General features: G+C 30.4%; 1 protein-coding gene across 1 annotated transcript in view; it reads left to right on the forward strand.

The window, feature by feature from the left end:
• Positions 1-11,295: 11,295 nt before the first annotated feature.
• The window catches only part of LOC100206316 (zinc finger ZZ-type and EF-hand domain-containing protein 1), a 114,892-nt gene continuing 111,187 nt past the window's right edge, over positions 11,296-15,000 (forward strand). Inside the window, exons 1-3 of the mRNA XM_065803871.1 lie at positions 11,296-11,390; positions 13,311-13,341; positions 14,164-14,239. Of these exons, the coding sequence (XP_065659943.1) occupies positions 11,334-11,390; positions 13,311-13,341; positions 14,164-14,239 (164 nt within the window). The 5' untranslated portion in view covers positions 11,296-11,333. The remainder of the gene's footprint in view (positions 11,391-13,310; positions 13,342-14,163; positions 14,240-15,000) is intronic.

Genomic DNA, 15,000 nt, shown 5'->3' on the forward strand with positions numbered 1-15,000 from the left:
TAAAACAAAGACTGATTGAAAATATATATTTAACGATGCGCTTATATCGCCGGTATCCGTTGTGATGTTGCTATTGACTGTTTCAAGCGATGTAATGTTGTTACTGACGCTCTGCTTGCTTCTTTCATATGCATGTAAGCGTTTAGGGTTGCTTTCGGAATCCCTGACGAGTAGCTCTTCGTACTTTTGCCTACCAGCTTTGACCATTTTTTTAACTTTTTTGCAGGCAGTGCGATGCGATATTTTGAGAAATTTGTGTGTATCTCGACCTGCGTTAATGTATTTGGCCCAAGAGGTGCGTTTAGCTTTGACTGCCTTAATAAGTTCTGGTGATACCCATTGCTCCTGTTTTTCTGTAAAGGGAGTGGTAGTTGATGGAATGTGTAGGTTAGTGGCTTCATTATACATGTTTGCTAGAAGTTGATACTCATTGTTTGCATATAGTCCAGTGAATACTATTTCCCATTCAACAGCTGCAATATGTGCTGATATTGCTGCGTAGTTTGCTCGACTCCAAATGAGTCGAGGTTTTAGCGGCAAAGTAGGCGAGTTGTTGAGGCATGCAAAAGCAAATTGACCTTCGATGAAGCAGTGTGCTTGGCCCATTGGAGTATCACTAAGAGAATTGCCTTGTTTAATGAAGATTACACGGTCTGGCTCATTTGTTATAATAAGATCGAGTGTGCTAGTAGGCTCGACGTGTCGACTACAACTGTAGGTTGGGAATGTGATAAGCTGAGTTAAGTAACATTCATCAAGGCACTTTTGGAACCTGATGTCCCCTTGACGCTCACCTCTCACGTGAGCAACAGTTGCAATTCCACCGTTAACTTCGATAGACTCATAAGACGTATGGCTAAAATTGAAGTCGCCATACAGTAGCATTGCAGAGCAGTTTATATTAGGCAGTATCTGTTAGCGGTAGTGACTGATGTGATACACTGAGTAAGAACTTGATCATTTTCGTCGTGTGGACGATATAAGCAGCCGAGGAGAAATGATTCTTGACCAAGTTTTATTTTTCGCCAGATTTGCTCAATTAATGTTGAGTTGAGCTGAGTAGAACTAACTTCGCTGACTATGATATCGTCTCTTGTGTAAATTGCAACTCCACCGCCTCTCTTTTCTCTGTCTTTGCGATGTGGTTGGTAGCCGGGTACGGTAACGTCTGATAAATCTGTGAACCAAGTTTCCGCAAAAAATATGACGTGTGGCCGGCTGAATATATGTAGAGCTGATAGTCTAGCAAAGAGCTCTTGGCGTTTTTCATTGTTGAGTGAACATGGGTTGTTTGCCCAGTAACTTAGATGGCTAGGTGAGACTGTAGAAGCGTCGGGTTGTATCGGTTTTATTTTTGCTTTAGTTATTGGTCTAGGACGTCTAGTTGGCAGTGGAGATTTCTGAGTTAGGAGCGGCTGTGTGGTTAGCGTAGTCTGACAGAGCTCTGGCTGAAGATGAAAATACGTAGGACTGATTGGACGTTGATTCGATGACATCGATGCAACAGATGCGACCTGTTCTTCGATGTATTACATTCCGAAACAGATTATCGAGAATGTTAGCAGCGGCAAGTTTGTCGTTAAGCTTTTTGAGTTGGATGCGTGTGGTGTTAAACTCGGTTTGTTGCTCTGGCGTTCTGTCTTCGCGTACGTAGACACCCTTGTATATCTCTTGTTTGTGGTGTGCGCATTTTTTGAGTATTTCTGCTCGAGATGAAAGATTTGATAACGAAACCTGGATAATGTTCGAGTTTGACAATGACAATTATATTTATATATATATATATATATATATATATATATATATATATATATATATATATATATATATTTATATATAAATATATATATAAATATATATAATTATTTATAAATATATAATTATATATATATATATATATATAACTTTATATATATATAATTATATATATATATATAATTATATATATATATATATATATATATATATATATATATATATATATATATATTTGGTATATATATATATTTATATATATATATATATATATATATATATATATATATATATATATATATATATATATGTATATATATATATATAATTATTTTATATATATATAATTATATATATACATATAATTAATATAATATAAATATATAATTATATATATAAATATATATAATTATATATAATTTTAAATATATATATAATTATATATAAATATATATATATATATATATATATATATATATATATATATATATATATATATATATATATATATGTTTGCATATATATATATATATATATATATATATATATATATATATATATATATATATATATATATATATATATATATATATATATGTATATATATATATATATATATATAAATATATATATATATATATATATATATACATATATATATATATATATATATATATATATATATATATATATATATATATATATATATATATATATATATATATATATATATATATTAATATATTTAAATATAGATAAACTTTTTCCTTATTTTTATTTTAATTTTATTTTAAATTATCACCGCCATCTTAACTACATGTGCTACTATATGTAGAGTTTGATTATTTTTTGTAATTAGGTGGTAACCTATGATAAAATTTAAGTTTGGCACTTTTTGTCCTTAAGATTTAAAGTGCTATATTTTAATTTATGTTAGAAAAACGACCACATTAAGCAAAATTTCAGAGCTCGCTTCGAACACTGGATCTCTTGCTCCTAAAGCAAGTGCTCTAATTATTGCGCTACGGCTGTTCTTTTATCACCACAGCACAAAAAAACTTCATTTTTATTGAGAAAAAATAAGAAAAATGGACAATGAAAGACGATGAAAAACAAAAAGCAGTAGGAGTATAACACTAAGTATGTGAATAAAAGAACACTAAGTATGTGAATAAAAAAACAACATTTTGGATGAAAAATAAATGTGACAAAAAAATTTTGTTAATAACAAATTTTGCCGTTGACCTTAATTAAATTATCCGACTTTTGGCAACTCGAAACGGCGGCAAAAAGTACTTTCCGGGTTTCTTATAAATCAAAAGTGATCACTTTCATTGAATTGTTACAATTGTCGCTTTAAAGTAATAACAGATTAAGTACCTGTAAATAGTATATTATATATTTAAATTATATACTTCATAAAATATAAATATTTTATCATATACTATCTAATAAAATAAATACTATAAAATAATTGTATTTTATTTATATACGTATATATAATAATATTATACGTATATATAATAATATAGTGTATTTTAACAAAATGCATATACTTTATATACTTATATAAATAAAACTTTTATTTATATAAGTATATATAGTATATGTATATAAATGAAAATTATATTGACAGTATGATATTATATATATATATATAATATTTATATATGAAATATTATATATGAAATTTTTATTTATATACATATATTAATAATAGTATTATTAATATATGTATATAAATAAAAATTATATTGACAATATAATGTTTCATGTATGTATATATATATATATATATATATATATATATTATATATATATATATATATATATATATATATATATATATATATATATTTATATATGAAATATTATATTGTCAATATAATTTTTATTTATATACATATACTTTATATACTTATATAAATAAAATGCAATTACTTTATAGTATATATAGTATTACAGTATTATTATATATTATAATATTATAGTATATATATATATATATATATATATATATATATATATATATATATATATATATATATATATATATATATATATATTTTTATATATAAACTGTTATATATAATAATTCGATAATACTATATATACTACAAAGAAATTGTATATGCAAAATATATAAAAAACACAGCGCAAAAATGTATGTACATATAAAAGAATATAGTTTGTGGAGTATATATATATATATATATATATATATATATATATATATATATATATATATATAATATATATATATATATATATATATATATATATATATATATATATATATATATATATATATATATATATATATGTATTAAAATATCTATATATAATATATATATAATATGTACTATAAATTTTTACTATAATATATACCATATATTTATACTATGATTTGAGGTGTGCGAAACTCGAATTTTCGAGTTCAAATTCAAATTTATTCAATAATTGAACTTGAATCAAATGTGTTTAGTTAATCGGATATAATTCAAATTTTAAACCTTAAGTTTGATATTTAAAAAGTTGTTGTAAAATCTTATTAAAATGCTTTAAAAAGTAGCTGTATAATGATATTAAAACACTTCAAAATGGAGGATGAGAGAATAAGGTGCATTATTTGGAATTATTTTGATAGGCATAAAATTACGATACTATTTTTAGTTTTTGTAAAATTGGAAAATGCAGTCAAAAAATATCTTGTCCTACTTCATCGGCAACTGGCTTATTTATTCACCTGAGAAGCTCCTGTCAGATCAGGTTATCCTGCTACTGGTAACATGTAACCCAGTACAATCTGCTTCATGTCCTGCTGCCTTGTAGGATACGCCTTTTTAGGCAAAGGCTAGGAGATGCCAACTCTGATTTAAAACACCCCCTGCCTTGGGGCTCTTGGTTGAGTAAAGGCTAGAGATGGTGTCTCGATAAAAATACTTATCTTGGGCAGATGTTAAATGCACCCAGCTACTGTCTTGTAGAAGGCCTCCTAGGCAAAGACTTAAGGGGTAAACAGATTCTATCTGTTGACCAGCCTCGCACCCCTTCTTCATCTATTAGGCTGGCGCAGATGTATTTTAATACATTGTTTCCAGTTTAGGATGTTGAATGCTGGATCTTCTTGACTCAATGCATGGGTTTTGCTTGTGTCTCTGTTTTTATGACTAGGCAACTCATTCTGTTATCTCCTAATGAGGGTACAGCTCTAAAACTCAGTTTTATGGTTCTGAGGGCGGCTGGTAGTCAGATTTCCCGAACTCTGTGGTAGCTCTCAGAGAGGCTGATTCCATCAACAGCTGAAAAATATCAAAGTATTTAACAGTGCCATGTTGCGCATGGATGGTGTCCCTGTTTGTACTTTTGGTGTGCATTGCGGAGGCCACTTTTGTAGCCCTTTGTTACGGCTTAGGGTTTATTAGTAGTAATGAGGCAATTGCTTGGGCTATTAAGCAGTGTTCTGAGTACAATCTATGCTTTGAGTCAAGTTCTTCAATCTAATTTAAAAATGAATAAAGTACCAAAATTTATAAAACACAAAAAACCATCATCATCACCAAGTTCTCTAAACCTATCATTCACTAATATTCGTGGTCTTTGAAGTAACTTTTCTTCTGTTGAGTCTTATCTCTTGCAAAGTTCACCAGACCTACTTGCTCTTTGTGAGACTAATTTGAGTTCGGCTGTCTCATCTTGTGATCTTAGTGTTGATGGTTATCTTCCTCTAATTCGTAAAGACTCCAATAGTCACATGCTCAATAGTCGCACATTTGTAAGAATTCACCCATTTGTCGTGAAACTAGGTTTGAATCCACAGACTATTCTTTTATGTGCTTTCGTTTAGCACCACTTCACTCTATTGCCTTTCTCTTTGTTCTATATCGCTCTCCTTCATCTCAAGACTGCACACTTTTTGACGTTATTTCTGTTCATATTGACCAAGCCCTCTCTCTTTATCCATCAGCTAACATAGTTGTTGTTGGTGACTTTAATGCTCACCACTCTGAATGGCTTGGCTCTAGTGTCAGTGATTCAGCAGGCATTAAAGCCCACAACTTTTGCCTTTCTCAATCCCTAACTCAAATAGTCAACTTTCCAACTCGCTTTCCTGACAACCCGAATCATCTACCTTCTCTACTCGACTTATGTCTTGTTTCTGATCCTAGTCAGTGCTCAGTTTCTCCACATTTACCCTTAGGTTCTTTTGATCACAGTTTGATCTCTCTAAAACTAATATCTCATTCTTCTTCATCACCTGAATACCCCTATTATCGAACCTCTTACAACTACAGTAAAGCTGACTGGGATTCTTTCCGTGATTTTCTTCGTGATGGCCCTTGGGTAGAAATCTTTCGTCTTCCTGTTGACAAATGTGCTTCTTACATAACTTCGTGGATTCAGGCTGGAATGGAATCTTTTATTCCCTCTCGACAATTCCAGGTCAAGCCTCACTCTCCTCCATGGTTTTCCTCACACTGTGCTGTTGCGATTGCCAATCGAAACTGTTACTTCCATATTTATCAGCAAAACAATTCTCAAGAAAACAGACGTCTGTTTATTACTGCTAGAAACAATTGTAAAAAGGTTTTGTCTAACGCCAAAACCCGCTATTCTCAGTTCATGAAATCTCGTATCTCATCTCAAAAATTAGGCTCTTGTGAGTTCTGGAGAATCTTTAATAATATCAATAATAAGGGCAAATCTATAATTCCACCTCTCTTGTATGGTTCAGACTTTGTCACCTCACCTAAAGACAAAGCCGAATTGTTTGCTAAAAACTTTTCATCAATTTCATCTCTTGATTCCACTAGTTGCTTTCTACCTGATATTGCCAACAAACAGGTTGATCCATTGCTTGACATTCATATCACTCCAGCATCTGTATCTAAAGTGATTTCCTGCCTAGACTCTTCTACAGCTTGTGGCCCTGACAACATACCTGTTATTGTCTTGCAGAAGTGTTCTCCGGAGCTTTCATCTATACTCTCAAAACTATTCAACAAGTGCTTATCAGAGTCTTGCTTTCCAGCCTGCTGGAAAGCGGCATCTGTTATTCCTATCTTCAAAAATTCTGGAGAGCAATTGGATTCATCTAACTACCGCCCCATAAGTCTTCTTCCTATCATAAGCAAGGTTTTTGAATCTTTAATTAACAAACACTTAATTTCTCATCTTGAATCGAATAACTTACTTTCTGACCATCAATATGGATTTCGATCTTCTCCTTCTACAGCTGATTTGCTAACAGTAATAACTGACAGGTTTTATCGTGCATTAGATAAAGGTGGAGAGGTTAAGACCATCGCTCTTGATATTTCAAAAGCTTTTGATAAAGTTTGGCATGCTGGTCTTCTCCATAAGCTTTCTTCTAATGGTGTATCCGGCAACATCTTTAAGATCATTGAATCCTTCCTTTCCAATCGTAGCATAAAAGTTGTCCTCAATGGACAACACTCTTCTTCTTATTCTGTAAGTTCAGGGGTTCCTCAAGGTTCTATCCTTGGCCCTATACTCTTTTTAATTTACATTAATGATCTTCCAGATATTCTCACATCTAAGGTGGTATTGTTTGCTGATGATACTACCATTTATTCTTGTCGTGATAAGAAACCATCACCCTCTGACTGCTTGGAGGGGGGATTTGAGCTTGAAAAGGATCTCACTTCTGCTACAGCATGGGGCTCACAGTGGCTGGTGAACTTTAATTCAGATAAAACTCAATTTTTTTCAGCCAATCGTTATCGCAATAATTTAGATCTTCTTATATTTATGAACGGTGATGTACTCGATGAGTCACCTACTCTTCATCTTCTAGGATTAACTCTTACTTCCAATCTTTCTTGGAAACCATATATCAAATCAGTTGCAAAATTAGCATCTGCTAAGGTTGCATCTCTTTATCGAGCTCGCCACTTTCTTACTTCGGATTCTATTCTCTATCTCTATAAATCTTAAATCCGGCCTTGTATGGAATACTGTTGCCATATCTGGGGCGGATCTTCTAATGATGCCCTTTCTCTTTTAGACAAGGTGCAAAAACGCATTGTAAACATTGTTGGACCTGCTCTTGCAGCCAACCTCCAACCATTATCACATCGTCGTAATGTTGCTTCTCTTTCTCTTTTCTACAAATACTATAATGGGCACTGCTCTAAAGAATTAGCGTCTCTTGTGCCATCTACTATAATTCATTCTCGTGTTACTCGTCATTCAATTAAGTGTCATCCTTTTTCTGTGACTGTTCCTATGTGCTCCAAAAACGCTTATTCGTCTAGTTTTTTTCCTCGAACATCGGCTCTTTGGAATTCGCTTCCTTCATCTTGCTTTCCTGATTCATATAGTTTGCAATCTTTTAAGTCGTCCGTCAATCGTTTTCTTGCTCTGCAATCTTCATCTTTTCTCTTTCAGTAACTTCCAACTTTGATTAGTGGCTGCTTGCAGCCTTTGTTTGAAGCGAAGATGTTTAAAAAAAAAAAAAAGCTATCATAAGAAGGAATCAGCAGAGTGTGATAAAAAGGCACAAGAAGCAAAAAGAATGAAAAAGGAAGAAAATAAAGCTGGAAAACAACAGTCAGTTTGTGTCACAGATCTGTTGATTAAGAAAACAGCATGGACGTCTGATCACGGAAAAGCTAAAGAATAACACAAGCTATTAGGCGCATGTTGACTTCCGATTACCTGCCAACGATTTCGTAGAAGGACAAGGTTTTCAGGCACTTATGAAATTGGTTGTTCCTCAGTATCATATTCCAAGCAGTACCACTGGAGAATAAACCGTTTGTGGCTGTGTCACATACGGGCGAAGCAATATTAGAATCTCTTGAGAAGTCAATTAAAGACTGGTCGCTACCAAGAGCAGTACCAATATACGTTCTTCGAGACAATGGTAGTAATATGAGAGCAGCCATGAACATGTGCCAAAACTTACCTCGCTTTGCTCATATGCTTCAATTATCAATTAATGATGCAGTATCCAAAATTCAAAACATGATTAGTATGATAGCGAAATTTTTTAAAAAGTTGTCTTGCACTACATCACAGTATTCAATCATCTCAATTGCTGTATGCACAACAAAGGCAAATAAAAAGAGATGAATGTAGGCTCATAATGAGTGTATCAACGCATTGGAATTCCGACTATTACATGATTTAAAGCCTTATGGAAGAGAAAACACCCTTATCAGCCGAAGTCACATTAACTGGTAAGGTGAAGAATTTCACTATAAACGAATGGAACTCGCTGAGGGTTATGTAAAGATTTTAACTCCTTTTCAACAGGCAAGCAGAGAGTTGTGTGGTGAAAGTTACCCAACGTTATCCATGAAAATATCAGCTCTGCATGAATTACACCAGAAACTGCAAGGTTTCATCAGTGATATTGCAAATAGAGTCTCTATAATTTCACTGGCGTGGAGACTTGTGGCATCTTTAGAAAGAAGGTTTCCTTCTTTTGAAAAGGTAACATAAATAATTATTTATATGCTGAGACTCAGCATATAAGTGTTTATTTGAGTGTTTTATCAATCTTTTTTTGACATTTACAGCATTACCAATTACGCACAAATTTTTAATGACCTATTTTCACATAAAGCTTTCCTTAGCTTCAATTGCATTATGGACATACTTATATGGAATATGGTCATACTTATCTGATATAATAATATCTAATTATCTATATTCCTTGAACTATTTGATAGTTTCTGTAGTATTTTATTGGGTTCAGCCAGATGCAGTTTGCACACTGGTAGATCCCAGGTACAAGTTACTTTACTGCAAGTAACCTGAGAAGCTGGCAGCCAACTTATCAAAGCTTCGTGAATTACTCAATAAACTTCCAACAGTACCAAGTTCAGGACCAAACCAGTCCAATCTCAGTACTCAGTGAGTACTAGTCTACACTAGAAACACAATCAATAGGCTTGTGGGAATCCCTCAATAACATGATGACAGCAACCAACAACAATGTTGCTGATGCTGATGTGTCATGTACGAGTTGCGCTTGATGATGATGTGAAGACATACTTGAAAGATATGGCGATTGGGCGCAATGGTTGTCAACTGACATGATGGAGGCAAAATAAAAGTCGATTTTCTTGTCTTGCTAAGCTTGCTCAATCACTTCTGGCAATCTTAGCGACCGGTGTCATGTCAGAGCGTCTGAACTCAACATCTAAGAACATCGTTTCCATTAAATGCTGCAGTCTTCTATCGGAGCATGTAGAAGAACTTACCTTTCTTCATAAAAATTTGAAGACTTTTAGCATTAGGATAAGTATGATTTGTTGACGATGACATTTTTAAATGAATTGAATGTACATTTTCACTAGTTTGTTTAATAATCTCAAACTCGAACTTGAACTCGATCAAATTTTTTGTAATCTCGATCAAACCTGATCGAAGATAAAAAGCCTAATCTCGCACAGCTCTAACTATAATACATATATATAATTTTAAAGACCAGAAAATTTTTTTTCTTTCAATTATTTGATAGACTGCGTGCACAAACCAAACCCTCAGTTGATGTAGCAGCACTCCGTTGCAAGTCAAGTTATTTGTTAGTCGGTGTAGCAGAAACGTAAGAATGTTTTTAAAAACATTCAGAATGTTCTGAATGTCATTCTAGACTCTTAATTTGTGTTTTTGTGGTTTAATTACTGTGTTTTGACATAATCTAACCTTAATTTTGTCAGCTTTTGTCACAAACAAGCAAAGAGCCATTTTTTCCACAAACACGTTTTATTAGTTATAAAGTATGTATATATATATATATATATATATATATATATATATATATATATATATATATATATATATATATATATATATATATATATATATATTATATATATATATATATATATATATATATATAAATACCCCACATACATATAGTCTTTTATATGTACATTTGTTTGCGTGCTGTGTTCTGATATATTTTGCACTCATTAAGTTATTGAATGCTAACTTTAAAGCAGACAGTTTTTTAGAATTTGTGAAAAAATAAAAACAAAACAAATAATAAATAAAGCAATTTTCTTTTTGCTGTAATAAATGTTATTTATATCACAATTTTACCTGCTTAAACTCGATCCTTAAGTTGATGTATTTTAAAGTCTCCATATAATGTCATTTATAGTGTCATCTATGTTATAGAGTTGGCATTTAAAAACCTAATAAATGCAAAATATTAGGGCATTGCACAAAAATTTAACGCTAGAAATAATTAATTTTTTGTATCATTACTTAGTTTTTTAAAATGTATTAAATATACCAACAGAGACGATTTATAGGTGTGTGTTCCCCCCCCCCTTCCCCCTAAAGAAGGTGATTTTCAAGTTATAGTCAGTTTATTAATGAATTTAGTCGGCTAGTCGGGTATTTGACACATTCATTTAAGTAAATTTTAGTTTTGAGGACCTTTTTTTTAATTTTTTTCAAGAAGCCAGTCTCTAGTATTTAAGGTTTCACTCCCCCTCCCCCTCATTTGTATGAATTGCCTCTGTGTACTAGTAATAATATTTTAAAAAATTGTTAAAAATTTATGTTTAGAATTAAAATAACAAACTCAATGTACTATGGGAAACAGTGGATCTCAGTCAAATAATGAAATAGATGATGAGCCTATTACTGAAGTAGATTTTTTTTATTTTAAATAAGTTTTTAAAAAACTAAGTAAAAATTAGTTTCTTAAAAATTTAAAGTTTACTTAACTTTATGTTTTTATTTATATTACTTTTTAATCAAATAAATTTTTAACAAAAACAGATTTACATTTTTAGAACTGAACTCTAAATTTCTTCTTAGAGTTAATTTAAAAATCTAAACTCCATCTCGATTAAACTTATTCAGCAACCATGTTATTAATATAATAAAGTTGTTTTTTTATAATTTGTTTTTATATCTGTTTTAAAAAATAAAAATTTATTTTAAGTTAGAAGAGCTATTTAGCTAAATTTCTTTTGTCACTTAGGTAGACCAACTTTTATTATGAGAGACTGTTTACAAATGACTGTTCTCATACACCATATATTTATTATCTCTTTTTGTTTTAATTAATATTTTCAAAATAAGAAACCTATATAATTTCATTCTCTTTATGACTTAGTTAAGAAAATTAAAAATAATATTTAACCAGTTATGCTGAATTAGTAATACTTATATAAAATCTTTTTGGAAAGCCATGATTTACTTGCATAAAGTTTTAAAATGCAGAAATATATACTGTCAATTGATTTTGTATTGCCTTTCAATCAACTAATTAACTGTCACTAGGATAATAAAAGCCAATTTACCACACTGTTGAAAAACTGTTATACCATCAATGTTTTGGTCATAAAGGCCTAGAGCAAAATGAGTAACTATTAGTATTTCACATGGCATTTCACAGCAAAGTTCAAGCGCTTTGTGGATAAATCATTAACAGACGCAATAACATTAAACATTTTAGGAACATGTCTTTCAATACATGTATTTATACATATATACGATAAATCTATTTTGCCCATATCAAGAAAGCACATGAGTAAAGTCTAAAAGATCCAGCATTCATCATCCTTGGCAGGAAACAATGTAACACAGGTTTATATCTACTCCAGCCTAATAGATGAAAAATGAAATTAATGCTGGTCAAAAGAATTTCTTCCCTTATCCCTAAAGTCTTTGCTTTTTGCTTTATTGCAGAGGATTTTTAAGTTGGAGTTTGTTTCTTCTAGTTTTTTCCTAAAAAAGCAAACCCTACAAAACAGATCCATTCTAAGGATCTACCCCCCCCCCCATCCTTATTTTATTTCTTCGAATTCCTAGAATGTTCATATAAACCCAGTATTTTTTTTTTCATATAAACCCAGTATTTTTTATGAAATCATCTAGTCTTAAAAAAAACAAAGCATCTTAATTACCTTAAGTAATTACCTTTTATATATATTTTTCTAGTTTAATATTCTAAAGTAAAAAATTCAGAATTATTATTTCAAAATATATAAATTCGTATAATACTCTGCTTCTACTGGTTTCAAACTACTTTGTTCCAATTTTGCCTTCAAACCAACATTTTATTTTTCAAGTTTTTTAAATAAAGTTTTTAAGTCTGTTTTTCCCAACCATGATATTAAAATTTTCAAGTTTCACTTGCATGTTTATTCATGTTATTTTTTGAGTCTGACTTAACAAAGTTAGACTTCAAAGTTCATATTGAACTATACTTAAGCTTATTTCTTACATTCCGCTATTATAGTTTTTTTATTAATAAAAAGTTGAAAAGTCATTTTTTTAGTTGAATTTAGTTTAGTTGAATAGTCAAAAAATTTCATGTTTTTTTTATTTTGTTTAAAGTCAATTTAATATTTTTTAACTGATAGTTAGAGACTGTATACAATTAACTTTAACAATGAAACTTTAAGCTTTTTCAAATATTGGTCCCATTTTTATTTTGATTGTTTTGTTTATTGCATTTGTACTTGTTTATTGCATTTGTACTATGTATTCCAGCAATTGAAAATGTTTTCTTAATTGCAAATTTTTTCTTACTTTTTTACATATTTTTTATTATTCAGCCAAGTGTTGAAAAGTTAGAGAAAGATTCTGGTAAATTTATTGTTTTTGTTTCTTTATTTAATTTGCAAAATGTTCACTATTTTATCAAAGTACACTACCAGATTGTTTTTATACAACAATTTTGATTGATAATAGTTTTGACTATATAACTAAACATGTCTGTGACTAGATGTGTATACAACTAGTCATGTAGATTAGGCAAGTTACCTGAAATTACCTTTTTAATATTTTGATAATTTTGTAATGTAGCTTATAATAAAGTGTTTTTTTTCTAATTTTGTAAAATTTACAAAATTATTTAAAATTCAAATAATAACAATAATTGCTGATTAAATGAAATCTATACAATAACAAAATAATTGTAATTAAGTGTGATTACAATGTATAGTTTTGCTATTAAGGATTAGTTTGTTCATTGAAAAAAACAAATTATTTTTTATTTGAGGCAAAAAATTGCCCATTTTTAATAGTTATTTTTATAATTAATTTATAAATTGAAATGTTAAGAAATAAATAAATAAGGTAAAAGGGTGAAAAATGCATTTATGGATGTAATTTTTGTCATAAAGTCAATCTTATCATCCTTTACCCCTATTACCATTAATATTAATATCCCCTCATTTTTATGTTTAAAACCTTCATCATCAAGAAAAGTTAATCTTAATGATTTAGAAAGAGTTTATTCTTTTAAACGCAAACTTTTAAACTAAAACATAAGAGAACTATTTTACTTGTTTCTAAAGACTGAACCTTTAAAGAACTGAAACCCAAGTGCATAAAAAATTCAAGTTTTCATGAATAAATTTTCTTTTTCAAGTTTTTTATTGCTTTGAATTTTATATATTTTTTCAGTTGAAGATGATGGAATCCTGGATTTAAATGCTCTATTTGATCTTAAACAACTTCGAACTGTTTCAGATAAGATAAAGTAAGATTTCTTAGTTTAATTCTTCTTTAAATATTTTTTAGGAAGTTGCATAATACCTATTTGTGAAGGTTCCATTACAACATATTTTAAAAAAAAATGTTGCAAACAAATTTTTAATAGATTTTCAGTTATTCATTCTTTTTTAATAAGATTATTTTGCCAATCCCAATGACAATATTAAGGAGTATTAAAAATATATAAATTATTGAAATGTTGTTGAACATGAATCAAAGAGGCAGAATTTTAAAATTGTTTTTCTAAGAATTTTGTATGCAGCACAGGGTGTTAAACATAACGTTTGGTACGCAGTACAGGGTGTTAAACATAAAATTACAGATGTTTACACACTTTTGTTATCATACCAAAAGTGCAAATGTACTTAAAATGTTTTTAGGCTAGGTTGATGTTATTTTTTTTATTTTTTTTTCATTTAGATTATTCACCTCCCCAAGGCCCGAGGGGGGCCACTACAGTCGAGGAGGCTACTCATTTTTTTGTGTTTTTCATTTTTTTTAGTTGTTATTCGTGGTGCAACCCTCTCTCAACTCTTTAACTCCGAAACACGAACCTTGCCGAGCAAGGCCGCTGCGCGGAGAAACTAAGTTGAGCGCGGTACTTCACTTCCAGGGACGTGGTGGGAGTCGAACTCCGAACCTCTCGCTTACAAAGCGAGCGCTCTTACCACTACACCACTACCGCATGAACAACCAAATTCGATAATCAGTGCAATTATTTAGTTTTTAATTGACAATTAGTAATTA

This window comes from Hydra vulgaris, chromosome 08 (genome assembly GCF_038396675.1).
Source record: "Hydra vulgaris chromosome 08, alternate assembly HydraT2T_AEP".
In the NCBI taxonomy this organism is placed as follows: domain Eukaryota; kingdom Metazoa; phylum Cnidaria; class Hydrozoa; order Anthoathecata; family Hydridae; genus Hydra; species Hydra vulgaris.